Here is a 27,710-nt window from a genome sequence, read left to right as displayed (position 1 = left end):
TTACTAATATTTATATATACTAATAAGTAACCATTATAATTATGATGTTACATGTAATGGTTTTATAGTTACTTGTATGATGTTACATGTATGCTTACTTGTATGATGTTACGTGTATAGTTACTTGTATATTTTATAACCAATTTTAACAATGGTTTTATAATTACTTATATAGTTTAGAAGTGACCATTACTTATAAATTTTAACAAGTAACCATAAATTTTAATAAGTAACTATTACTTTTACATTTTTAATAATAAACAATAATTTCACTTTTATTCTTAATTACTTGTATTCTAAATCATTATTTATAAATCTGAATTTAATTTCACTTTTATTCTTTAATTACTTGTATTCTAAACCATTACTTATAAATATGAATTTACAGAAATGATGGGATTCTATGATTGCCAAATACAAACTTGAAAACAATAAATGGTTTAAAAGGTTGTATGGTTTGAGAGAAAAATGGTGTACAACATTAAGTAAAGACTTTTTTCTGCTGGTATACTATCATCACAAAGAAGTGAAAGTGCAAATAATGCAGTTGGGTTTAAGGCCAACAAAAACACAAGCCTGACAGATTTCTTCAAAATTTTCAATCAAACAGTGAAGAGGTGGAGAAAGAATGAGTCGGATGCTGATTTTAAATGTTCAAATTCCAACCCAACCTCAAGTATTCCTTTTATGGGATTACTTAAACATGCTTCAGAAGTGTACACTCAAACTATTTTCAGATATTTTGAAACGGAATTTATGTACTCAATTGGATGCATAACTTATCTTCATGCTACTGTGGGAGATTTTTACTTTTATGAAGTGCAGATTGAGTATGATGATAGCAGCAGACAGAAGGTTACATATAACAAAGCTGAAAATAAGATAGCATGTTCTTGCAAGAATTTTGAAGAAATTGGTTGGCTTTGTTATCATTGTATCAAGATCTTGCATCATCATAATGTGACAAGAATTCCTAGCTTATATATTTCAACAAGATGTTCTAAAATGGCAAAAGCACATGTCTGGAAAAAGAAAGATGAAGATGGAGCAAAAAAAGAATCTCAGTCAGACAAATTAATGCCTTGGCGTCACACAATGACTAGAAGAAGCTACAATCTACTTATAAAATGTCAAAACCACAAAGAGACACGAAACTTGGTAGAAGAACATTTCAAAATGATACAAGAGAAGGCAGATGAATTCAAAAGGGATTGGCAAAAGAACAAGGAGAAGGAAAACTCATTTGGTCAACAAGAAGCTACAAGTAATCAACAACAAACTTCAGCTGATCATCAGGAAGCATCACCAGACCTAGAATACAAGTAACCCTACACTAAAATACAAGTATATTATACAAGTAACCCTATACAAGTAACTTTGAACTAAAATACAAGTAACCAAATAATAAAAGTAACCTTATAATACAAGTAACTAAAATACAAGTAACCCTATATTAAAATACAAGTAACCCTATAATAAAATACAGGTAACCATATAAAAGTAACCTAATACAAGTAACCCTATATTAAAATACAAGTAACCTTATAAAAGTAACCCTATACAAGTAACCCTAAATTAAAATACAAGTAACTGTATGAAAGTAACCGAAACACTATACAAGTAACACTATAAAAGTAAATCTAACCATATAAGTAAACCTCATACAATAACCGTATACAAGTAACCCTATATAAAAATACAAGTTACCCTATACAAGTAACCCTAACGTCATACAAGTAACCTTATACAAGTAACCCTTTATTAAAATACAAGTAATCCTAACCTCATACAAGTAACCATATACAAGTAACCCTATATTAAAATACAAGTAACCCTATACAAGTAACCCTAATCTTATAGAAGTAACTCTATACAAGTAACCCTATATTAAAATACAAGTAACCCTTTATTAAAATACAAGTAACTCTATAAAGTAAATCAAACCATATACATACAAGTAACCCTATAAAATTAAATCAAACCATATACATACAAGTAACCGTATACAAGTAACTCTATATAAAAATACAAGTAACCTTATATTAAAATACATGTAACCATATATTAAAATACAAGTAATTCTAACCTCATACAAGTAACCTTATACAAGTAACACTATACAAGTAACCCTATACAAGTAACTCTGAACTAAAATAAAAGTATCCTTATAATACAAGTAACCCTATATTAAAATACAAGTAACCCCATATTAAAATACAGGTAACCATATAAAAGTAACCTAATACAAGTAACCCTATATTAAAATACAAGTAACCTTATAAAAGTAACCCTATACAAGTAACCCTATATTAAAATACAAGTAACCCTATAAAAGTAAATCTAACCATATACAAGTAATCTTATATTAAAATACAAGTAACCCTTTATTAAAATACAAGTAACCCTATAAAAGTAAATCAAACCATATATATACATACAAGTAACCGTATACAAGTAACTCTATATAAAAATACAAGTAACTCTATATTAAAATACATGTAACCCTATACAAGTAACCATATATTAAAATACAAGTAACTCTAACCTCATACAAGTAACCTTATACAAGTAACCCTATATTAAAATACAAGTATGTAACTCTATAAAAGTAAATCTAACCATATACAAGTAACCCTATATTAAAATACAAGTAACCCTATATTAAAATGCAAATAACCCTAACCTCATACAAGTAACTCTATACAAGTAACCCTATATTAAAATACAAGTAACCCTATATTCAAATACAAGTTACCCTATAAAAGTAACTCTAACCTTATACAAGTAACCATATATTAAAATACAAGTAACCTTATACAAGTAACCATATATGAAAATACAAGTAACCTTAATTATACAAGTAACCCTATATTAAAATACAAGTAACCTTATACAAGTAACCCTATACAAGTAACCATATGTAAGAAAAGTGACCTTATACAAGTAAAGTGACCACTAATACAAGTAATCCTATTCAAGTTAATTTATACAAGTAACTAGTATCCAATAAAACAAATAATCACCAGTACAAGTAATCTTATACAAGTAGCCCTAATCCTATACAATTAACCACCAATACAAGTATTATTATACAATCAAATCTAACATAAAATAACTATATATAACTTATATACAAGTAACTAGCATCCAACAATACAAGTTACAGTAACAAACAATACAAGTAACCAAAACTAAAAAAATACAAATAACCAAACTAAACTCAATAAAATTAACTTAATATAAGTTAACAGTATCAATTATACCAATACTAGTAGATAAGTAAAACAATAAGAGTAACTAACTAAAATTATCTTGAGTAAAACTATAACAGTAATGAAATACAAGTAACATAACTCTTATATATATATATATATATATATATATATATATATATATATATATATATATATATATATATATATATATATATATATATATAAATTTAGATTAAAATGTACTAAAATAAACAAATGAAATACTGTCATACTATTAATATTACAACCCCCTAAAAAGTGTTCAACATATTAAAATAAAACTGTTCAATATAACTAATTAAAATTTATTACTAAAGTTCTTACTTCTTTCTTTTAGAACACCGTTTTGCAGCAACCTTAATTCTCTCTGCCATTTTTTCTGCAGCTATAGTTGCTGCAATCATAAAGGCTTCTTCTTCCTTCTCTTTATCAGGTGTATTTTCTTTAGCCTTCATCTTTTTCTTCAACAAACTCCTTTTTTTGCTTTTAGACAGACTAACCTTCATCGCCTTCTTTATTTGTTGAGCAATATTGTTAGTCTTTTCTATTTCTTCATTAAGTATGACTTCAACATAAATCTCTTCGTTATTGTCACAAAATGCATTCACACTTGTTAAAACATCATCTCGTCTTAAATTCAAATTACATAAAACCAGAGATGCACATATTTCTGCTATGAAACGACGTCTTTCCAATGCCTAAAATACAAATTTAGAGTAATAAGTAATAAAAATAAAAATAGCAAACAAAATTAAATAAAAGTATAGATAAAAACATTATACCTGAGTCAAACTTTTACATTTGAATGCTTTCCCCTCAAATGTGGCACAATGGTACAAACAAAAGATTCCACAATCATTTGTTTCAGAAGAGCACTTTTGAGAATCAAGTGGGATCATTTGAATGAGGAAATCTTTGACAAATTCTCCAGAATCATGGCCTTTTAAAACCAAATATTTCGACATATAAAGCCTCTAGAAAAAAATAAATATTAGAACTACAGGTTTACAATTTAAATAAACTACAAAGGCAACTGATACAATTAAAATCTGTTAAATACGAAAAAAAACAAGTAATGTCAAAAGTCCTAAAAATACAAGAAATTCTAAATACAAGTAACTCCAAAAGTCCTAAAAATACAAGTAACTCCAAATACAAGTAACTCCAAAAGTCCTAAAATACAAGTAACTCCAAATACAAGTAACTCCAAATATTTTTAACTAACATGTAAGTAATTACACTATAAACTATACTCCAATAATTCTAATTACATACTATACCTATAATCCACAATATATGTAACCCCAATAATTTTATTACAAGTAACCCCAGTTATTCCAAGACCATATTTACCATTTTCATTACAAGTAACTCAAAATTACAAAAAAAAAATACAAGTAACTCCAAAAGTCCTAAAAATACAAGTAACTCAAAATACAAGTAACTCCAAATACAAGTAACTCTAAATATTTTTAACTAACATGTAATTAATTACACTATAAACTATACTCCAATAATTCTAATTACATATTATACCTGTAATCCACAATATATGTAACCCCAATAATTTCATTACAAGTAACCCCAGTTATTCCAAGATCATATTTACCATTTTCATTACAAGTAACTCAAAATAACCAAATTCAAGTAATTATAGAAATTAAGTGTAATATACAACTTAACTTAACAAAATTTTAAAACTTACCAAGTACCAAGTAATAGTATAATACTCAGTGTGAAATTCATCAAAATTTGTAGTAATTTTGAATTTTTTAGTACCCCCTTTGGTTGCAACTTTCCCTTTCTTTGAATTGGGTTTTTCTTCAACTTCAACATGCATGGAATAGGTTCTATTATCCAAGTAGTCAACAGTTTCAGTGTAAAAATTTATCACTACAGCAGAATAGTGATTGCCATGATAGATTGGTATGAATATCTGCACAAAAGAATTAAATTCAACTAAAGCATCTGGTAAAAAATAAATCAAATAATAGAATACAAGTAAACAAAGAGTAAAACAAAAACATACCAACAATGCATCCAATAATTCACAACACTGAACTGATTCAGTCCACAAATCCCATGCTCCAAAAACTTCATTTTCATATATGCAACCATCTCCATTACATATACAACGCAAAAGAGGCAACTGTATACATAAAGAATATATAAACACATGATATAAGACATGCACCATAAAAATTTTAAAATTATAAAAAAAAAGTATTTAAGAATTACCATATGTTCACCACCAAAAAAGAATCTTGGTAATTGATTATCTTGTTTAACCTCAACATAATTCAACAAGATAAAAAAACAATCCAAAATTCGACTTGAAATCAATTCCTTTTGGTACAATGTCAAAAACTCTTCTCTAGGTAAACTGTAGAACTCATTAAAATATACTAGAATCTCCCTGTTTAAAAATGAAGAAAAGTAAGTAACATAGACCATAAAACAACATATAATCAAAATTTACAAGTAAATAAAATATAATTTAAGCAAAATTTTATAACTTACAAGTAACACATATAAATGACTTTGATTTACAAGTAATACATAAAAATTTAAAAGTAACACAAATAATTAAATTTACAAGTAACAGATATAACTAAGTGAATTTAATTTAGAAGTAACTCTATACAAGTAACTCTATACAAACACAAGTAACTAGTATCCAACAATACAAGTAACCTTATACAAGTAACCACCAATAATGATAATCCTATACAGGTAACCCTATAAAAGCAACCCTAACCCTATACAAGTAACTAGTTTGCAATAATTCAAATAATCATATATAAGTAACCCTATATAAGTAATTAGTAACCAACAGTACAACAATACAAGTAACTAAAACTAACCAAATCTAAATAACCCAACTAATCCCAATAATAGTAACTGAATATAAGTAACACAAGTAACCCTATACAAGCAATACTAATAAAATAAGTAATCATATACAAGTAACACTAATAACAAAAGTAACACACAATGCATATTTTAAAAGTTTTTACTAACACAACATAAAAAGAAAACATAAAAACAACTTACGACATCGACACTCCAAAATAATTTTGAATAAAACAATAATCTGCAACCATCAGCCGTAAACTCCTCATTGTTGATACTCTCTTGCAGTTAAGCCTCATAAATTTTGATATTAACTGTAATTTATAAGCACCATGTGCACCACAGTCAATATCGCAGCTAATTAATTCAGCAGATTGAACATCATTATCATCAGAAGTTTTAATCTCCTCACCATCTGGCATCCCAACTTCATCAAATATTTCCCTAAGAATTTTCATTGACTCTTCGGGAGTGCAACCTGCCACAAAAGATGTCAAAACTTCTTTTCTTTCTCTCTTTTTCCCTTTTGCTTGAGTGGAAGCCTTTTTCTGAGGATTCTTTCTTTGAGGGGCCTTCTTTTTCTTATCAGATCCTTCAGCTGCCTCACCAGAAGTAGTAACAGATTTATCAGATAACCCTCTCTTTGAAGTAACAGGATTGTCTTTCCTCTGTATTTCTCTAATTTCATCAAGCCATTTTTGAGTTGAAAGAGGAAGGGCATCATCACCAGCACCAGGAATTTCTGTTATATTTTGAGTGTTCTCTTGAGTTGAAAGTTCGATAACATCTTCAGAAATTTCCTTCATATTCTCTTGAGAAGAAGGATTAAATTCTTGGCTTGAAACCACTATCTGACTTTGATTAAACTCCTGGCTTGACAAAATAATTTCATTTTGAGTTGAAAGTGTATCCAGAGTTTCAAGACTTTGAAAAATATCTTGACTTGTTGCCAATTCAAGATTATCTTGGCTAGATGACTGAATGTCCTGACTTTCAACAATTGGACTGTAAAGAACCATAGCCAAAGGATTAACATCAGAAACATCAGAAGCAACAGAAGATGATGATTCAGGAACCTTCAAATGTACATCAGTTTGCACATCAGAATCAGCAGATGTTCCTTTCATTTCATTCTTAACTTCAGAAGCAGCAGAAATTCTTTCTTCTCCATTCTGTCCTTGTGCATCATCAGTAGGATCATCATTATCATTAATCTCATTTAGATTAATAGATTGCAAAACATCTTCAACAACCGATCTTGCACGATCAACCCCCATTGAATCATCAAATATAGGAACATCCTCGATAGGAATTTGTTGAGCAGAATCATTTTTAAAAATGTTCTGAACTTCTTCATTAGATAACAACCTAGCATTTGATTCTGGATCAGTGCAAGAAAACAGGTTAAATAATGGCATTTCATCAACGACTTTCTTCATTTCAACATTCTGTTTCACAATCTTGTCGATTTGATCCCAGAATGACTGATCATTATATATCGGATCTAGCTGAGACAGAACAGGAGATTTATCCTTTTTAGAACGAACTTCAACAGTGTTCAATTGTAGCTTCATTGATTCAACATAACGCTCAAATTGATATGACATTAATTTCATATCCCTCTGCATTAGCATATAATTCTTTTCCACATCCTACAAATAAATCACATTCAAATTTTAAACCAAAAACTTTTTAAAATAATCCAATGGACCCTAATTATTATACAAGTAACACTTAACATACATGTAACTCAATATACAAGTAACTCATATACAAAATATACAAGTAATACAATAAAAAATAACCAAAACAAGTAACTCAATCTAAGAAATTTATAAAATAAAAATATACAAGTAACTCCATATAAAAATAAATCCAATGAACCCCAATTATTATACAAGTAACACTAAACATACATGTAACTCAATATACAAGTAACTCAAATACAAAATATACAAGTAATACCATAAGAAATAACCAAAACAAGAAACTCAAGTTAACAAATTTAATAATAAAAAAAAAATATACACAAGTAACCACCAAAACAAGTAACTCAAGTTAACAAATTTCAATTAACACAAGTAACCTTATATATAAATAACTCCAATCAAAGCTAATAAATATACAAGTAACACAAAAAAACACATACAAGTAATTTCAATTAACATTTAACAAAAATACTAGTAACTACATATATAAGAATATATACAAGTAACTGCAACTAACACTTAAAAAACATACAAGTAACTGCATTAATACTTCAATAAAATAAAATAAAAAAAAAAACAGTTAAAACACTTACATTTTTTGCAAGTTTAGAAATTTCATCATTTGTTTGAATTTCATGAGGAACTTCAAAAGAAATAACACGAGAAGAACCAGCAACATCTTCCCGTCCAACATCAACACCTACTAAATCTTCAATTCCATGATCATCATCTACTGCATCATCAGCATCATCCATGTTTAAATCTTCAACTACAACATCACCTTCTATTTCATTTCCATCACTCACAAGTCTTCTCTTCTGTTTTTTCTCAATCTCATTTCTAGCATCATCAAAATCAATTATATTTTCCTTTTCAAAAACATAAAAGTCAGCCTTTCTTAGCCTATGCCTTCTCTTTTTTTCCTTAGGCTCTACGCCTTTTCAAACTTTGTTTTCGGACTTCCATTTCCTTCTCTTCTTTTTTTTTTCTTCAACTTTCTTTTTTGGACTCAAATTTTCTTTCTTTTTGTCCTTTCCTACAACTTTTCTTTCAGCCTCAACAACATCTTTCTTTTTTACTTCTCTCTTCTTTTCTTCATTTTTCTTTTCTACTTTCTCACCTTTATTTTTAGAAACAACAGACTTTGTTTCCTTACTTTTCTGCTTCTTGGTATCAACTGTATCACCAATTTTAGATACAGGATACGTATCTTCATCTAACATACCATGACCATACTTCCCACTTTCATTGCCCAACCTTTCTCTAAAATTTTCTTCAGTCCAATGCTTAATTAAAGGCAATGAACTATCAACTGTACTTCCTTCCACCTTAATTCTATGAAAATAAACTATCTGCAGCAATAAAAGACAACCAGGCAAATACTTCTGTGTAAGAGAACAACTTGACAATTTCTCACATAAGTCATCTAATACATACTGACACCAGTTGTATGTATTGATTTTGTTAACACCCTCTAAAGCTAAAACTAGCTTAAAGTCAGCAGATCGATTTGATGTAGGAGCAAGCAGAGTAACCATAGTATACATGACAAAGCATCTTTTAAAATCATCATGTCCTTTTTTCATCACATCATCACTTATCATTTTATTCCACAAAAGGGGGACTGAAATATCAAGGTTTTTACTCCCATACAAGTTCCTCCAACCAGTCTTCAAATCAGAATTCTGCTTTTTAAGAGAAATAGGAACAGGTGTTGTTCCCATTGGAATCATAAAGACGTCATAAACATCAGCTGCTGTAAGCTGAAAGTTTCTTCCAGAAGGTAAATTAAAGATACAGGTTGCAGGATCAAAACAGCTACAAAGCCAACGAATCATTTCTATTGGAAAGGTACTTAACTTGATCAACGATATATTCCCAAACCCAATAGATTCAACTGCTTGCTTTTGATCTTCAAATAACTTCTTATATAAGTCTAAAACACCAGACGGTCTACATCTCAAAACAATTACATCCTCCCTAAAACAAAACAAAATAAAAAATCAATTTCAAATTGTAGTTATACACTACAAATAACCAGTAACTCTATTTCACTTCAACTCATAATTATTAAAAATCTTACAAACAATACATATAAAAAATAAAACTCTTACAAGTAGCTCATAATATATAAACCTGTTACAAGTAACTCAAAATCAACAAATAAGTAACTAAAAATAAATAATATTCTATAGAAATCTTTTAAAAATAACTCAAAATAACTAAACAAGTAACCTCCTAACAAGTAACACTCACATAAAAATTGATGCGGTTCCAAGGCATCAATATTGTTATTATAATTATTTTTATTGTTATTTTTAGTTTATTATTAGGTGACCGAATTGATTAGGATATTTTTGTTAGTTTAATTCGGTTAGTATAAGATAAGCTTAACTTTAAAGATCATATTTGCAAAATATTATCTTTACAAGTTAGAGTTAGTTTCCTAGTTAGATTAGAATTTGTTTTACCGATTTTAGGCTAATTATTTAGCTTATAAATACGTGATGGTGTTTAACGAAAAGTATGATTGATTGATTTGAAATTTATAAAGTTTTACGTAAGCTTGTGCTTGTGTATTCTTGACCTAGTTTAGGTTTTAAGCTCGTGTTGCTTAGCGTTTCTTGACCGAGACTCAAGATTCCAAACCTTTCAACTGCGATTGAAGGTTATATCCATCAAAATTCATATCAAAAATAATCTTAATAAGTAAACCATAATCATAAAACAAGTAACCCAACATCATCAAACAAGTAACCTATAAACATAAAAATAAAAAAATAAAAAAATTTATCCTATAATCATAAAAAAAAATAAAAAAAAATAAAAAAATAACACCAAACAAGTAACACTCATATTAAAATATCCTAAAATTAAACTATAATCAACAAACAAGTAACCAATAATCAATAAACAAGTAACCCATAATAATAAAACAAGTAACCACAACTAAACCATATTACAGAAACAACATATAAAAGCTATAAAACAGAATAAATGTATTAATCAGGATAATGTTTCATACCCCTCTTCAAGTTTTACAACTTCGACCACTTGACTACCTTGAGTAGCAGTTGCAGCAGCTCTTCGACCTTTGCGTCCTCTTTTAGCAATGACAAGTTTAAGATCAGGTTTAACATCCTCTACTGGAGTATTATCAACTTCATCAGCTTTCATATCCTCTGCAATCACTTTATCAGATTTCAGACCCTCTGCATTTACATCATCCTCAACATTCACACTATGCTCTGCATTCACACCAGCATTTGCATTATCTTTTTCTAAGTTAACATCCTCAACATTTAAATTGTCAGAATCGGCATTAACATCCTCAGCATTCAATTCCTTCTCTTGTTCAATATCACCTATAGCATTATGTTTTTCTGTTCAATAAACAAATTCAAAATAAATTAGAATACTTGTTTGAGTTAATGATACACACTATAATAACTCAAACTAAGACATTATATATTAATTACAAGTACACTCAATACAAGTAACTCTATGTATAACAAATACAAGTAACCATTAATAATACAAGTAACAATAGATTACAACAAATACAAGTAACCATAGTTTTAAAATAAATACAAGTAACCCAATACAAGTAATTCAAAACGAGTAACTCAATACAAATAACTAAATACAAGTAACTCAATACAAGTAATCAAGTAAGAGTATAATACTCAGTGTAAAATTCATCAAAACAAGTAACTCAATACAAATAACTAAATACAAGTAACTCAATAGAAGTAACCATAACATGTACATCCTTCAATAAGGAATTACTAATACAAGTAACACTAGTTTACAAAAAATACAACTAATCCTATACAACTAACCAAATACAAAACACAAAATTTAAATACAAAAAAGCAATAAAAGTAACACAATATAAGATGGCATTACTAATAAAACAATATAAGGACAAATACAAGTAACCATAGAAATAATGACTAATAAAAATAACAGTAACCCTAAAAAAAATTAAAAAAGCTCAACAAAATTAAGCATATCCTACAACTAAAAAATCAAGATATAATACAATTCAAGAAATACAAATTAAGCATTTAAAACAATAAAACAGATTGAAAACAGAATAATCGCAAAATTAAAAGTAAAAAACCTAACATCAAACACGTAACCCTAACATCAAACACGTAACCCTAACAAAAAAACACACAAAAATTTAAAAACAAAAACAAAATTAAATGAAATAAACAACAAAATATAGGTAAAATACTTTAAATCTAAGTCGAATAACAATAAAAAACAACAATAACACAAAATCAAAACGAAATACAAATAATCTTTGATCAAAACACTCGAAAAACAACAACAATGTGCAAAATTATCAAAGAAATACAAATTAAAATTTTAAAAATACCTGTTTCAACAACATTTGTACAAGAAGGCGATCCTTTCTTTCCTTTGCGATTGATAATCTTCAATTTAACCATTTTGAATCAGAAAATTAAACTTAGATGACACAAAAAACACAGAAAATAACAAGTTAAACTCAGAACGAAGGCAAAGCAATAAAGAGAGTAAATAATTTAGAGAGAGAAAATTGCAAGATGAGAGAGAAAATAGAAAGAAAAAAACTGTGATAATGGCGGTTGAATGAAGAGACAACTCTATAATAATGGCGGTTTTGGGAAAAGAGATACAAAAACACAATTTCAAATAAAACGGTTTTTAAAAAAAAATAACGGGGTACCAAATGGGTCCGTTATTTTTTACATAAAAGTCCGTTATATTTTGGGCTTCGAAACTTTGGGCCCGTTATGTATGCTGGCCACACCATGTGGCCAGCCACATACAAAAATTTGTGATCTTCAGTGGCATAATCCAATTGTAGCGTTTTAAAAATATTAATCCTGTGTGGCGTTCTAATAATTTTTTAAAAATAAAAATCCTACGTGGCGCTCTAAAATCTCGGGAAAAAACTCCCCTTTATATATATATACTAGTTTTGTGCCCGTGCGATGCCCGGGTTGTTTCTTGAATTTTAAGATAAATTTCTAATCTATATGTCAAATTTTAAAACATATCATTGATACAAAATTAGTTAGCAGTTAATGTGTTTTTGTGATGATTTAAACATTTCTTGACCCGTAACCTGAAATAATGACCCTGTCCGAAATGACTCGTGACCCAACCCGATTGAAAGGTCTACACACAGTAATAAAATTATATTAGATTGTAAAGTATATTGTTTAAATTGATTAGAATATATTATAAATAATGGATGTGGTGCTAATTCCTTCGCTCCAATTTTTTTTTTTTTTTTAAAAAAAAAAACCTAAAGAGAGGAGGAAAAACCTAAAAGAGAGAACAAAGAGAATCAAAATACTCTAAACTTCTCACCTCTCATCAAATACTCTAAACTTCTCCAAAGAAATCCTCTCAAAAAAAATTTATATGATAATTTATGAGTGTTATAATTTTTTTTTTAATAAAGTTATAAATTAATTTGTACATATGAAATATTGATACTTTATCGAAAATAAAACTCTAAATTAACAATTTTATCTAAAAATTCTATCCAAATTTGATTGAAAATAGAATTCTAAATTAACTTTTTTTTATCCTACAAATTAAATTCTATATAATTCTATCCTACGTGGTGCGACACTTGGCGAAAAGTTGGAACGCCAAGTGTCGATATCTCGTCGCCTGGCTAAAAGTTTAGCTTTATATATTAGTTATATGATTAGATTTAAGAAGAGGACGCTCCATTTTATCTCCTTGATAAATAAAATTCATTTATAATAAAAAATTATTGATTCATTTACAGTTTTGTTATTTGATTATCAAGGAAATTAACTTGTATATTCTAATTTAAGAATCGCGATGAGTCGTATGAGTATAACTTGATTTGGAGTGACTAAATTTATTGTATAGGATATACATGATGAAGTGTTATACGGAGTTGGTCTGTTGGTGAATATACTACTTTTAACTGCTTTTCTTCTTTGATATGACCAAGTAGGGGAGAAGTAACATGTTCAAGATTGAAACAACTAACAGTCTTACATCCCAAAAATAGAGCCACCAGGCCCAATACAACCTGAAAGGCTGAAACAGCACACCTCTCCACAGCTTTTTTTACCCAAAGTTTTTTTTTAGCATGTCTAAATTTCTTATCCCAACAAAGGCAACAATCAAACAAAAGGGATTAAGATCAATTAGTTAGCCATATCCGCTACAAAAATGTTGTATACAGCTTGAGAACCGCAAGGTATTAAAGATTAACAAGATGAATATAGGAGCAAATGATCAGAAGTTTTCTCGAAACTGAAACTGAAACAGTCTGAAGCATGAGGACCCAAGAAGCAGTAAGATACCAGATTGCCAGACCATCCAACTCTTTGAGTTTGGTGATCTGAAGCATGAGGACCCAAGAAGCAGTAAGATGCCAGACCATCCAACTCTTTTGAGTTTGGTGGTTTGTGTATCTGTGTTGCAGTTAGCCAGGTATCTCTGACATAAATTTAAGGAGCAAAGACCACCCAAGAAGTTATGCTCAATAGCATTGTTGCCTTCAAATGTGTACAAAATCAATAGTTTAATTGTAGAATGAGCATCTCCTCTTTCCATTTTATACTCACCAAGTAACCTTCTACAAAAGTGAAAATCTTCTTAATTCTCAAACCATGGCACAATAACTCCTGCAACCGTCGGCAAATTCCACATACATCACCTACTAACACACAATAAGGATCACCTGACATCAACTGCATATTTCTAAATGTGTAATAACCAGATTTTTAACCTTGGTAGATATGCAGGCCAGAAAGCCTGAAGTCCAAAGAAAGGCTGTTGGTTTATATTTGCAGAGGCACTTACACAGTCCTAAGAGGCTTAGATACCATGTACAAATTTGATCTCGATGCCCATGATACATGTTTTTGGCTCAGCTTGAAGCACTTGAGCACAGAATGTACAATACAAATAATTTTACGCCCCACAGCTTCAGCCAGGCAATAAGGATTTTGCCTCAAAAGCTCATGAAATCCTGTTAGGCTTAGATCCATTCATTGTTTTACCAGATACTAATTACATACAGCTTTTCCCCTGTTTCACAAGAATGTAGCAGAATGAAATTGCATAGTGGAATATACAGAGAATGTGAGAAAAAAGTCCATTTCAAGAATGGAGTGCTACTTTATCACTTGCATAAAGTTGTTCCAGCTTAATAGTTATGTATATAGCAGCAAAATGGGCAATGACTTTACAGTTCAATGTAATGATTTTTTTTATAACATCTTTTACAAATTTCCTAACAAATGTTGAAAGATATACTAACTTTAAAATATCAGCAGTTTGTTGTATTTATTGCAGTTAACTCGAAAAAAAATTCTTCTGAAGAGAGAATAATTATCATCACAGGTCTTCACACACATCACGAATAGAAGAAAATCTGAATTCAAGGAGTCATTGATGTTGGAGTTAGGACATTTACCATGGTAAACTCTTTTATTGGCTAGTAGTAGATGACCTTGGCAACGATACGAAGAACACATCACTTGATGAACAGGAAGATTTCCTCTGAGCAAACAGCCTTTATAAAGTATTTAAGTGGAACGGACTTGCATAAATTTGGGACAGATAAAAACCAAAGAGCGACAAAACAATTCACTCTGCAAATATCTATTGAGGTATATATGGTGATGAATGGTTTAGAATCAAGAATCATGAGCTTACTATAAGTAAACTATAAAAACCACCATCCTTTCAGACTCGTCACATGGATTCAAAGAGTAAGCTGTATTTTCAACCTCCAACATATTATACAGCACTATACCTCATATAACAACAATTGGTTCTCCAATCCCTTGTCTTCATTAATTCACAACTACGGTGCTTCAACTCTTTCATCATCCTCATATTACCTTGTCTATCTCCAGTCCTATAAATTCCAGCTATAAGATAACCCTCTGCAAAGAACCACATACAAGAATTGCATACCTATCACCAAATATCTACACTACCAATAGTCTCTACATGAGCAGACACCGTCTTTGAAATGGTGAAATCGTGTAGCATCCCTTACAATAATTTCTCTGCCCACTAGCTTTGAAATGAATTTGATAGCAGAGTGACAGTCATTGCATACACGCAAGTTTTTCATGATTCTTAAGGTGGTGTTTTCGGGAGTATTTAGAAGTCCAAATGCTATAGCAAGCTTTTCACTGTGATGCCTAAGGATATGTTCTTTCACTTCTTCATCCAGATCATGTAGCACTGAATTTGTGTCCGGAACAAAGCCCATTTTTTTAATCTCGTCCCATATTTTTGCCATCTTTGTATAGATTGCATCTCTTTGAGGGTGATGTGCATCTTCAGCTCCAAAGACATGCACTTCATTCTTGAGTTGAAGCCAGCTCAGTCCTTGGTCCTTCTTAATTCCTTTTTCCTTCATTGATTTTCTAACTTTAGCAGCCTCAGCCCACTTTCCACAGGCAGAATATAGATTAGCAAGGGATGCAAAGGCACCACTGTTCCCTGGATCAAGAAGTAGCAATCTCTCAGCTGCAACTTTTGCCAACTCTATATTTTTATGAGCATAACAAGACGCTAAAATTGAACCCCAAGCAATATTGTCAGGTTCCATAGGCATTTTCTTAATGAAATTCTGTACTTCTTGCAGCAAGCCAGCACGTCCAAGGAGATCAATCATGCAAGAATAGTGACTTGTAGTTGGTTCAATTTTGTGCACATTCTGCATCATGTTGTAATAGCTCTTTCCTTTTTCTACCAAACCAGCGTGGGTACAGGCAACAAGTACTCCCACATATGTTATATGGTCAGGCTTAATGTCCAATGACAGCATTTTCTCAAACAGTTCTATTGCTTCTTCTCCAAAACCATGCTGAGCTAAAGCTATAATCATTGAGGTCCATGTAACACTGTCTCTATAGCGGTGTAGTGTAAAGACACGTCTGGCACCAAATATGCTTCCAGCCTTGGCATACATGGTAATTAGTGCATTGGATACACTAACGGATGATACTTCTGCTGACCTTATAGCAACAGCATGAATCTGTTTGCCATGATCCAGATTTGCCAAGCTTGAAATGACACTCAGCATAGCAGCTAATGTGTAATTGTTTGGCCTCGGCTCTTCTCTAAGCATTAATCTGAATAATGACACTGCATCATCATTAAGTCCATTCTGCTCATAACCTACTATCATTGCCGTCCAAGCAACCACATCACGGTCTTTCAATGAGTCAAATATTTCTCTTGCAGGCCTAATATCTCCAAGCTTCACATAGCCATCCATTAAAGCTGTGAATGCTATCACATTGAGATTGGAAATCCCGTTTTTTTGTATGATCTTTCGAGCATTTTCTACACCTCCACACCTAGCGTACATTGTGATCAAAGAATTTTCCACTGCCCCATAAACATCAAATTTAGTCCTTACCATATATGCATGAATTTGTTTCCCGAGTTCCAAGTTCTCAAGACTTGCACAAGCTGATAAAGCACTAGCCAACGTAAATTTGTCCGGTTTCATTGAAGAATCCTTTAACATTTCCGAGAATACTTGGAGAGCTTCAATATGAAACCCCCTTTGATTGTATCCTGTAATAATAGAGTTCCATGACACAATGTCGCGGTCATTCATTTGTTCAAACTGTGCACGAGCAAGATCAACATCACCGCACATCATATGCAAGGAAATCATAGAGTTCCAGCTTGAAACATTTTTGATCCCCATCCTGTCAAAAACAATCCTTGCCCTTACATGATCACCAGTCTTTACATACATATTAAACAGTGAATTTGCTACTGAAACATAACTACCTAGTCCATGCTTAACAACAAAAGAATGAACCTTTCTACCAACATTCAAATCTCTCATATTTGCACATAATGCAAGAACACTAGTAATTGTGAACTGGGTAGGTGACACTCCATCCCTAATCATATCCAAAAACATTTTCAATGCATTTTCATAATAACCCATTTGATAGTAACCCACAATCATAGCAGTCCAAGAGACCGAGTCACGGTCCGGAATTTGTTGAAAAACAAAATTAGCCGCACCCATTTCCCCCACTTTAGCATACCCTGATACAATTGTGTTCCAAGAAAACAATTTTTTCACAGGCATTTCATCAAACAGTTGGTGGGCAACAGAGTTTAACCCACATTTAACATACAAATTAAGGAGATTATTAAAAAGATATACACTTGCAAAAAGACCTTGTTTGATAATCTGAGCATGAATTGATTTCCCAACTGATAAGTGTTTAGATTTCGAGCAAGTTTGAAGCAGAGTAGCATAGTAATCAGAAGAAGAGGTAAGAAAATGTGGAGTAGAACTCATGGTAAGAGATAATAATCTAACCTGGAAACATGGATATCAAAGAATTCTAGTTAAAAAATGGCGGTGGAATTTCAGCATTGTTTGTGACATTAACTCTGTGTGTTTTGTTGAGACTGCATCAATGGGGTTTGGTCTTTTTTGTGATCTGTTTCGAAAACAAAAGTGCGCGAAAATACCGAAAATAAGAGATAACACCACGGGATCGTAAACAAGTTCGGTTAAAACATGTTACTCGTAATCAGGTACTTTCACACTTGGTAAACATTTTTCCGTATTAGACTTGTTTCTTATAAACAACTTTATAGTACTTCGTATTGATGCAACACTTATTTTTAGTAGTCATATAAAATTTGTTCTAGCTTCAAAATACAAAAAATACAAGGCATTATATATTTTCCAGGGGAATGATTAATGGCTTAATGCATTTATTAATCAATAGATAATTTATCCATGAGACCATGACTCTATGAGTACATATAACTATATGACTATATGAGAATACAACTTTTATGATAACGAATTTCCAAATCCAAACAATTTTAAACAACCCTAATCTTTATTCCAAAAAAAAAAAAAAAAAACCTAATCTACCAAGGTAATAGTGGACAACAAAATTACCCTCCCTTTTAACATGAAATCAAGGAACGTAATCTAGCTTGGAACTTGTTGATCGGTGAGGATTCTTAATGAGCCTTAACTTTAACAAGCCTTTACATTTTTGTATAAGGGTCTGTTCACTTTAGCCTAATTTCAGTTCAGTTCAGTTTAACTCCAATCATTTCAGTTCAGTTTAGTTCAACTCTTAATTTCCTTCTCTCATAAAATATTTAGTTTAGTTCAGCTCAAATCAGTTCAATTTAGTTCAGCTCAATATAGTAAATATAAACAGACCCTAAGTCTTTTGTACGTACACTTGATTATTTGATCATACAAGTCCATTTAAGATATAAGAAGCTATGCCCAATAATCTCTTCAACATTAGGCTTCGGCCCAAATCATATAACACAAGCCATGTCCGCTAGATTGTTTTGTTCCCTTTAAAAATCAGTCCCTTATACTTGCTTCAACCTTAACACGAGCAAACTAACGTAACTAGAGTAACAAATAAGAATTGGAATTATTGCATCCCCTTAGAGTGATTGAATTATTGTGCAACTGTTGGTGCAACAACTAACAAGCAACAACCTCTACGTGCTCTTTAAATTCTATTAATACCGAAGAGTCAAGGGCGCACATTATTGCTGGCAACCAGGCACCCGAATTGGACCCAACCATTAGACATCAATTGCATGTTTGTATTGTCTCTTTGTTGCTCTAACCTCTTAAGTGGCTAGCAAGTCATTCATGTTTTTCGTTCATTCCCTTTTTTTTTTTTTTTTTTTTTTTTTTTAACTGGCTTTACGGTGTGGCCATCCAATATATGGATTATTTCGTTAGTGTAATAGGGGTTACTTGGTCAGTGTTAAAGGAGTTACTTCGTCAGTGTTATAAGAGTTACTCGGTCAATGTTACAGGGATTACTTAATCAGCGTTATAGAGGTTACCTTATTCTTTTATAAGTGGTCACACGGTGTGGCCAACCACACACTAGACGAGCTTTTTTTTAGTATAAATTATAATAATAAAATGATTATCATACATAATTTCTCACTAATTTTATTATGTTACTTTCTCTAAATTTCTCATGCTGATTTAAAATTGGAGGAGCATCTTCAAATTTGTGAAAATTAATTAAGTGATAAATTAAAGAGTTCTTATCCATCCATAACATATAATAATTATATAATATGGCCATATAAATATATTTCAATGAAACTTATGCTTAAAGAAAATACTAATATACTATTGTACAATTACTTGATATCAACTCACACGATCACACCACTAAATTCGTCACTTAATCAGTGGTTACTTTTCAGTGTCCGAGGCATATAACCTATAAGTACAATAACACTTAATACTGATAAAATATGATAAATATTTTAGATATTATTCTGTATTGAAGGAGTTGAATAAGAACGTGAAAACTTTTTTTTTTTTTTTTTTTTGGTGGAAGAACGTGAAAACTTTGATTATCCGAAAACCGAGTAAATTATTTATGATTTCCGTCTCAATAGATTACTGTACTTGTTATGTTGTAGCACTGTTGCTGTCCTGTTCTTTGCTATGATGCGTACGTTCCAAAGACAAGATATATTCCGGATGGATTGGAAAATAATTATTCGTATACACTTGTGCATATAATATCAGCATGTCACACTCCAATTTCAACGTAACCAAAATTGAGTAATGACGTGCTAGTGTCATTTCCGTAAATTAGAATTTCAGATGTGCAAATTATGGTCTTATTTGATCATTATTTCATAATATAGTCTATTTCTTTGGAAGAGTATTAAATTTATGACCCATTAATTTAAGAGAAAATCCAAGTTTATCAATATGATAAACAAAATTTGTTTATCAAATGACAAAATTGTAAATAAACCAACAACTTTTTAGTAAATTTGGGACCCACTATTGTTGATATATTTACGAAAATGCCATGATACCTGGGCATTTATGTTGTTTTATTTACCATTTTGCCATTTGATAAACAAATTTTATTTATCAAATTGATTAATTAGGGCTTCCTCTTAATTTAATTAGTAAGCTATGATATTACCCTACTTATATGTACCTTTAATTTTGGATGCAAATTAACAATGTACAGTACCAATCACAACTAATGAAAATTCTGTTCATCATTACTATATACTTGTACTATTACTAATAATAATAATAAAGTACAAGTACTAATTAAACAAAGTCATGTTATGATAGCAAAATTGCTGTTCTTGTTTTCAATAAATCCAATTACACTCATGTCAATTAAGACAATACATTAAACAAGCAATTCTAGCTCACTTCTATTCTATCAAATCATCTATCACATTGACATATATATTACAATTAAGCAACTTTTTGCCAATCAATAATATCTGTAACTTTAATTATTGTGCTCTTGGCTATCAACTTATCACCTTTTACAAGTTCTATATCTGTACGTCAATTTTTTTCTTTTTGCAAATTATAGAGTTATCATCAAGATGGTTGTAATTTTCATCATTTCTTGTAACGCTTCTTGTAAAATATTTTAGTATCGTTAGTAGTTATTACTTGCAAGACTAAGGACCAATATACAAGTACCCCGTACAAAACAACAAATAGAGAATTAGAAATGTGTACTATTTTCTTGGATAACTTCCATTGTCCATACATTATTCAATATCATACCCCAATAGAGATGCCTAAAGGAAACCGCCATGTTTCCTTTTTACTTAGCTAAGGGACATACATTCAAATATTCAATCTTGAAAGTTGGCAATGAATATCTAATACAATATCTTTTTATTGTTGAAATAATATTCTAAGAAGACAATGAAAAATATCTGAGAAATGATCCAGCTAGATATTTATAATTGGGTTAAATCAAAAACCCTACCAATTAGCACTCGTCTAATTCCACGTGGAACCCCCTGGTCGCTCTACTTGCGCTTTTTATGCACTTTTTTGCACTTTTTTTCTTAACACATCTCTTTCAAGCTAGCTTTAATGACATATATATGGAGCTTATCATAATTGATTGGCTATGTCAAACCTTATCACTATTATTAAAATGATGCTAACATTATTAGAAAGGTTTGGTTTTAGTTGTTGCTATTGCATTGATTTGTATAGGGTAACCGTGATTCGAACTCGCCCCAAGTATCTAGTGTATCACTTGTACATGATTGACGTTTTATTCGCTTTTCAAAATTTTAACTTATTTCAAGATTACTCCATTTACCAACTCTTTGATGACATATCTTTGTTATTGAGGGTTGTGAAATGAAACAACTGCACAACTAAGGGCATGTTCTCTTCGGCTTAATTTTAGTTCTATTTAGTTCAGTTCCAATCAGTTCAGTTTCTAATTTCCTTCTATCATAAACAATTCATTTCAGTTCTATTAAGTTCAGTTCAGTTCAGTAAATCAAAACAGGTTCTAACTCGGGAATATACCAATTATAAAGTATAATAACAGTACTCTGTAACAGATTCAAATCTTGATAATTAACACATACACATGTATTAACGTGCTTTTATATTAAGACTTTTCTTTTATTTGAATTACAATTTTACATAACTCAATCACTCCAATGAATTAGTTTGAGACTACTTTGCATTGATTTTAAAAGTCATGGTTTATAACTATTGGGTACCGTACCCTAATAATAAAAAGAGATTCATTAGAAATAATTCATGAAGGTAAGAGGGTCCAAGTTTTTGTGAAATGTCAATGTATGTACTTATTTTTTATGTGTATGTAGGCCTGTAGGGTATTCATGAACGTGATGAAATTTGTGAGAGTTCGATATCAAGTCATTTCTTCTTGGCTCTTGCTATTGAAACATACCTATACCGACTTGTTAGGACTATGTAATATAACAATCTAAAGAAGATAGAGACAACATTTATGAATATTTAGTACTCCTACAAAATATTACCTAAAATAAAAATACTTCGTATTATAAAAAATAAAATACTAACAAAAAAAAAAAAAAAAAAACCAATTGCTATTGTGCCCTTAATCTCACGAAAAACCAAGATTCAGTGCTAAAATGTTGCATCGGCGAGCTCATTAAACTACAAGAACCGTGCGGGGAATAGCCACAATAATTCGCAATTTACTACGGAAATTTATGCTCCTATAGTCCTATAACATTGTCTAAGTTTTGCAAGACATACTGAGCCATGTCACCAATAAACCTAACCTGGCCTTCAAACTCAAAGTAAAACTTTGGATTAAGTTGGTCATTTAACAAAGTATTAAAAGCACTAGTTTAAATAAAATCAATGTGTTTTCTGTGTAGCCGGTTGACATATATTAAAACACTAAACGGGCAACCCCTTACAGATTGAGTAACAACTGACTAAATAACCCCTAACCAAGCAACCTATGACTAATTAAACCCTGAATAAGTAGCCCTGATTATTATATTGTATGGCTAGTTACATATAAAACTTTGTGAAATAAAATTTAAATAGTATGACTAATTGACTATAATATATTATTAAAAAAAAACAAAAAAAAAAAAAAAAAAAAAAAAAAAGTGACATATGAAATTAACAATCAATGGCTATATGGCTATATGTCAATATTTGGTCATGATGACCCAAGAGTGGGGCGATGAGAAAAGTTGATCGCAAAAACTGTAGCATTATCGCGATCTCCAATTATTTGGGCAAGCACTTTTTCAACTTTTGTCGCCTTTGGTCCTAATAGAAGTACTATGCTTCCTAACTATATGGCCCTATTAGGGCAAGTATTTTTCAAACAAAACCCTCACCCTTAATCTCTCGCATTGGCCACTAGTAAGTCCGATAAAGATTTAGGTATTTCCTCTATTACTTAGATACTCTGATAAATAAATGTAATTGAAGTAATATATGGATGGTAGTAAGAATGGAGGTGGCCGGCCCAGTGAGTGGGTGTGAAATAAATTCAAATATCAAATTAAAATAAATTCAAACAATATAAGTCAAAATATATAACTATATTTTATGTGAGTTATCCGAAAAAAGTTAGAGTTTTTGCTATCTTAAATGTGTTTGAAATAATACTTATTTTGTGTTAAAAATTGCGTGAAAATTTATTTTTGTTTAAATAACATTAGTTCAGATATTAGAACATGCAAAACCTACCCTTGCCTAGCTTAGTCACTTGAATAGCTAGTTTCAATAATTAATCCTTAAATGATAATTTGATAATTATATAGAGGAAGATTATAATTAGATTAGCTGAAAATCTAAATTATCAAGGTGAAAATCAAATCCGTTTATTTTTTATGACATTGAGATTTTTATCACTATAACATAGAAGTGGCATCAAAACATTCATGATAATTAAATAATTAATGTAATACCAGATGAGTTTCATCTTAATTACATATTTTAGATATCTTTATTCGATCTGGTGATAAACTGATAATGGTTGCACAAATTCTTGATTAAGACGGACTTTCATTAAGTTATTGTAAAATGAATCAAGGTTACCCTAAAAATATTTAAAGTTACCCATATATACTACAAAAATCACCCATAACATAAAATTTATCCTTAAAAATACTTACTCTCACCGCTTTTGTAATTGCAGCCGTTTCAATTCACTTATACACTATTGGGCTTATTCTGTTTACCTTGTTTTCATGGATTTTAAGTGTAATAACTTCTAATAAGTTTAGGTTGGTTCGATTCAAGAAAAATAAGTTCAGATAAGAGTTTTTCAAATACAAATTATAACAAGTTTTAATAAAGTTTGATAAGTTCAAATAAGTGCAGGTAATTAAGTTCTAATAAAAAGTTTAAATCAATTCTAAAAAGATAAGTTTTGATGAACACATCCTTATTCTGAACTTATCCTATCTAAACTTAGTTCTTGTTTACTTCACATTAAAAAAAATATTAAAAGAAGAAATATAATAGAGAATGAGTAAGTTTAATTTGAATTCAGTTTAGTAAAATTAATTTAAGTTTAATAAATTTAATTTCAGTTGAGTAAAAATAATTTCAGTTGAGTAAAAATAATTTCAGTTTAGTTAAAATATGATAAAAGAACTGTCTTAGGGCCTGTTCACATTTACAGAACTGAGCTGAACTGAGCTGAATTGAACTGAACTGAGCTGATTGGAGCTGAACTAAACTGAACTGAATTGAGCTGAGCTAAAATAAGTATTTTATGAGAGAGGGAAATTAAAAGCTGAACAGAAGTGAAGTTAAGTAAATGTGAACATGACCTTATTTTAGAACTTATTTTTAGTAAAATAAATGGAATAAATCGAACAAAGTCTTATATGCTTTGGCCTATTTAATTATTTATCTTCTAATCGATAGGGCTGGCAAACCCTGACCCGACACGAAAACCCGACCCGAACCCGACCCGAAGTTACTGAGAGAGACCCGAACCCGACCTGAACCGAACCCGAACAACCCGAATTCGACCCGTTTTGACCCAAATTTCATATTTCGTAATAATATTAAGTTTTACACTATTTTTAATAGTTTCTAAGCATAACCCGAAATCGACCCGAAATCTGACCCGAACCCGACCTGCTGACCCGAATTGCCACCCCTACTAATCGACAATAGTAGCAAATTCATTCGATTTTGCAAGTGTCCTTTTCAGCTTGTGAGAAATCAATTTTGAAATGATGACTTTGCACTGTATTTGACTATTTTCTTTGTTGTTTGTCGATCACCCTGAACTCGAGAAATCAGATGTTAAAGTGATCATTAATTGGCACTAGCTATTAGCTAGAGAGCTAGAGTTTTGGAGGAAAAACAATATCACCGTTCTAGCTAAATTCTGATTATAGCTAAAACTATAGCTAGGATCGATCTAGTTTGAAATAAACCCTGGTAAAATCCCGTACAATAGATGCAAGGTTGTTAAATAATAATAGTGAAAACCAAATAATAAAAACGACATCCCTACCTTATAAAAAGTGGGAAAATACTTTTATGAATAATGTCAAGACAATTATACCCTTGAAAAAGTTAATTGACATATTTACCCCCAATTAAAATTAATTTTGATGCATTTAAGTATTTAACTTTTTTATAAATAATCATAACACAAAACATGTTTCTACAATTAAATAAAATTAAAATTAATTTTGATGCATTTAAGTATTTAACCTTTCGTATAAATAATCATAACACAAAACATATTTCTACAATTAAATAAATTAAGATATAATCTCTTATTGATCGACTTAAGACAAGTATAATTCAACAACAACTCAAAGTACGTAAACTTTGAGGGTTAAATTTATAACTCCTCTATGATGGCTAGCTGTATCGCGCGCATCGCGCGTGTAGGCTTCCCTAGTATGAGTAAAAATATAAGGACTTGACACACCAATTATTCAATTATAAGTAAATAACCACTCTATAATGGTTATTATATAATGAACTAGAAAATTAAGGGTTTGTTCTGTTTAGCTTAATTTCAGTTCAGTTCAATTCAATTCAACTCCAATCAGTTCAGTTCAATTCTTAATTTCCTTCTCTCATAAACAATTCATTTCAACTCTATTCAGTTCTGTTCAGTTCAGCCCCAATCAATTCAATTTAGTTGTTTTCAGTAAATTAGAATAGACCCAAGTTTAGATTTTATATAAAGCAAATATCATTTTTAGACACAATCCTCCGTTATAGAAACATGAATACTTTTTTTTTGAAACAAATATGAATACTTTATTTTAAGAAAATACTTTTGGTGGGAAATTTTTTAATATGATGCTGCCAAGTGTCTCTTTTATTCGCCTTAAATAATACGTAAAAAAAAATAAATAAAGTATCAGGAAAAGAAAATAATTTCATTTTACCTTTCCGATCCTTTGCTTTTCCAGTTGAATCCTTTTATCTACACTCTCTATATATGGTGTATAGTAGACTTTGTTTTGTTTACCTTTGATTTGATCACTTTAATTATTTTCACATTTGAGAAAAAATTAGCACAAGCAAATAAGCTCAGTCCAATTAAGAAAATAAGTACACATTCATAAGTTAACTTTTTAAAAAATAAAATAAAATAAAATACTACTCCCTCCATAGTTGACATATTTGACTTTTTTCACTACTCAAAAATTAACTTGATCATCATTGTTTAGTATAATTACATATAAAAAAAATTATTTTGAAACACATTGTTAAATATGTACTAATATAAAGTTACATAATATTAACCTTTTAATAATTATTAATAATATAATCATATACATCTAAAATCAAAGTAATGCATTGACATTTGTATCAAGTTTAATTGTGTCAATTATTTAAGAATGAATTGAAGGGATTACATGTTTAAATAAACTTAGTTTAAAAATTAGAAGGGTTTACCAAGTTCAATTAACATCCACATTCTTACTCTGTAAAGGTTTGATAAGTTCAATTATGAAAAATAAGTTTAGATAAGTAAAAATCATGTATTTTTCCTAGCATTTTAGGCCAACATGCAAGCTGAAGGAAATTTTTAAATGAATATATATTGCAAATTATACTAAAATTTGGTTTAAATAGGTGTCTTTAATGCTAAAGTGACCACATTTCAAGTAAAAATAGACTAAACTCGTGATATGTATGGGCAAATTAATAAAGGAGAAGTAATCAATAACTGGTGATTGGAATCATTGAGAGAGTTATTATGTACATACTCGTAATTTAAAATGAACATAAACTTAACAATAAAAAATCATTTTGAAATTTCCTCATAAATATTTGTCTCTACTATTTTTAAATTTGCTATTCGTGCTAATTATATTTGCAGTGTAGGTTCCAGATCGTTTGTGGCACGTAAATTCCTAATTTTTATTTATCCATTTTATTTTATTTTTTTATATTAGATGTTTTTCAATTAGTCAAACATATTTATATTAATAATATCATAATTAGCAAGATAATAAGTATATATATAATTAGAACAACCCCTCCAAAAAAAAAAAGAAAAAAAAAATTGAGAATTTAAAG

The 27,710-nt window shown here is 30.1% G+C and overlaps 1 protein-coding gene across 1 annotated transcript; it reads right to left on the bottom strand.

Moving 5' to 3' along the window:
• Positions 1–13,787: 13,787 nt before the first annotated feature.
• LOC110693451 (pentatricopeptide repeat-containing protein At2g22070-like) lies at positions 13,788–18,929 on the bottom strand. Its single transcript, XM_021870561.1, has 2 exons — positions 15,285–18,929; positions 13,788–14,896 (listed from the first exon to the last, which is right to left on the bottom strand). The coding sequence occupies exon 1, from the start codon at positions 18,159–18,161 to the stop codon at positions 15,810–15,812; it is 2,352 nt and encodes a 783-aa protein (XP_021726253.1). The 5' UTR covers positions 18,162–18,929; the 3' UTR covers positions 13,788–14,896; positions 15,285–15,809.
• Between the last annotated feature and the right edge of the window lie 8,781 nt (positions 18,930–27,710).

This window comes from Chenopodium quinoa, unplaced genomic scaffold (genome assembly GCF_001683475.1).
Source record: "Chenopodium quinoa cultivar QQ74 unplaced genomic scaffold, ASM168347v1, whole genome shotgun sequence".
Taxonomy (NCBI): domain Eukaryota; kingdom Viridiplantae; phylum Streptophyta; class Magnoliopsida; order Caryophyllales; family Amaranthaceae; genus Chenopodium; species Chenopodium quinoa.
Note: the sequence above shows the minus strand (reverse complement) of the source record. Positions and strands in the feature narration are given on the sequence as shown.

Bases quoted from the DNA above. Each gene is read 5' to 3' on its own strand.
- LOC110693451 (XM_021870561.1), bottom strand. From the start codon at position 18,161: ATGAGTTCTACTCCACATTTTCTTACCTCTTCTTCTGATTACTATGCT.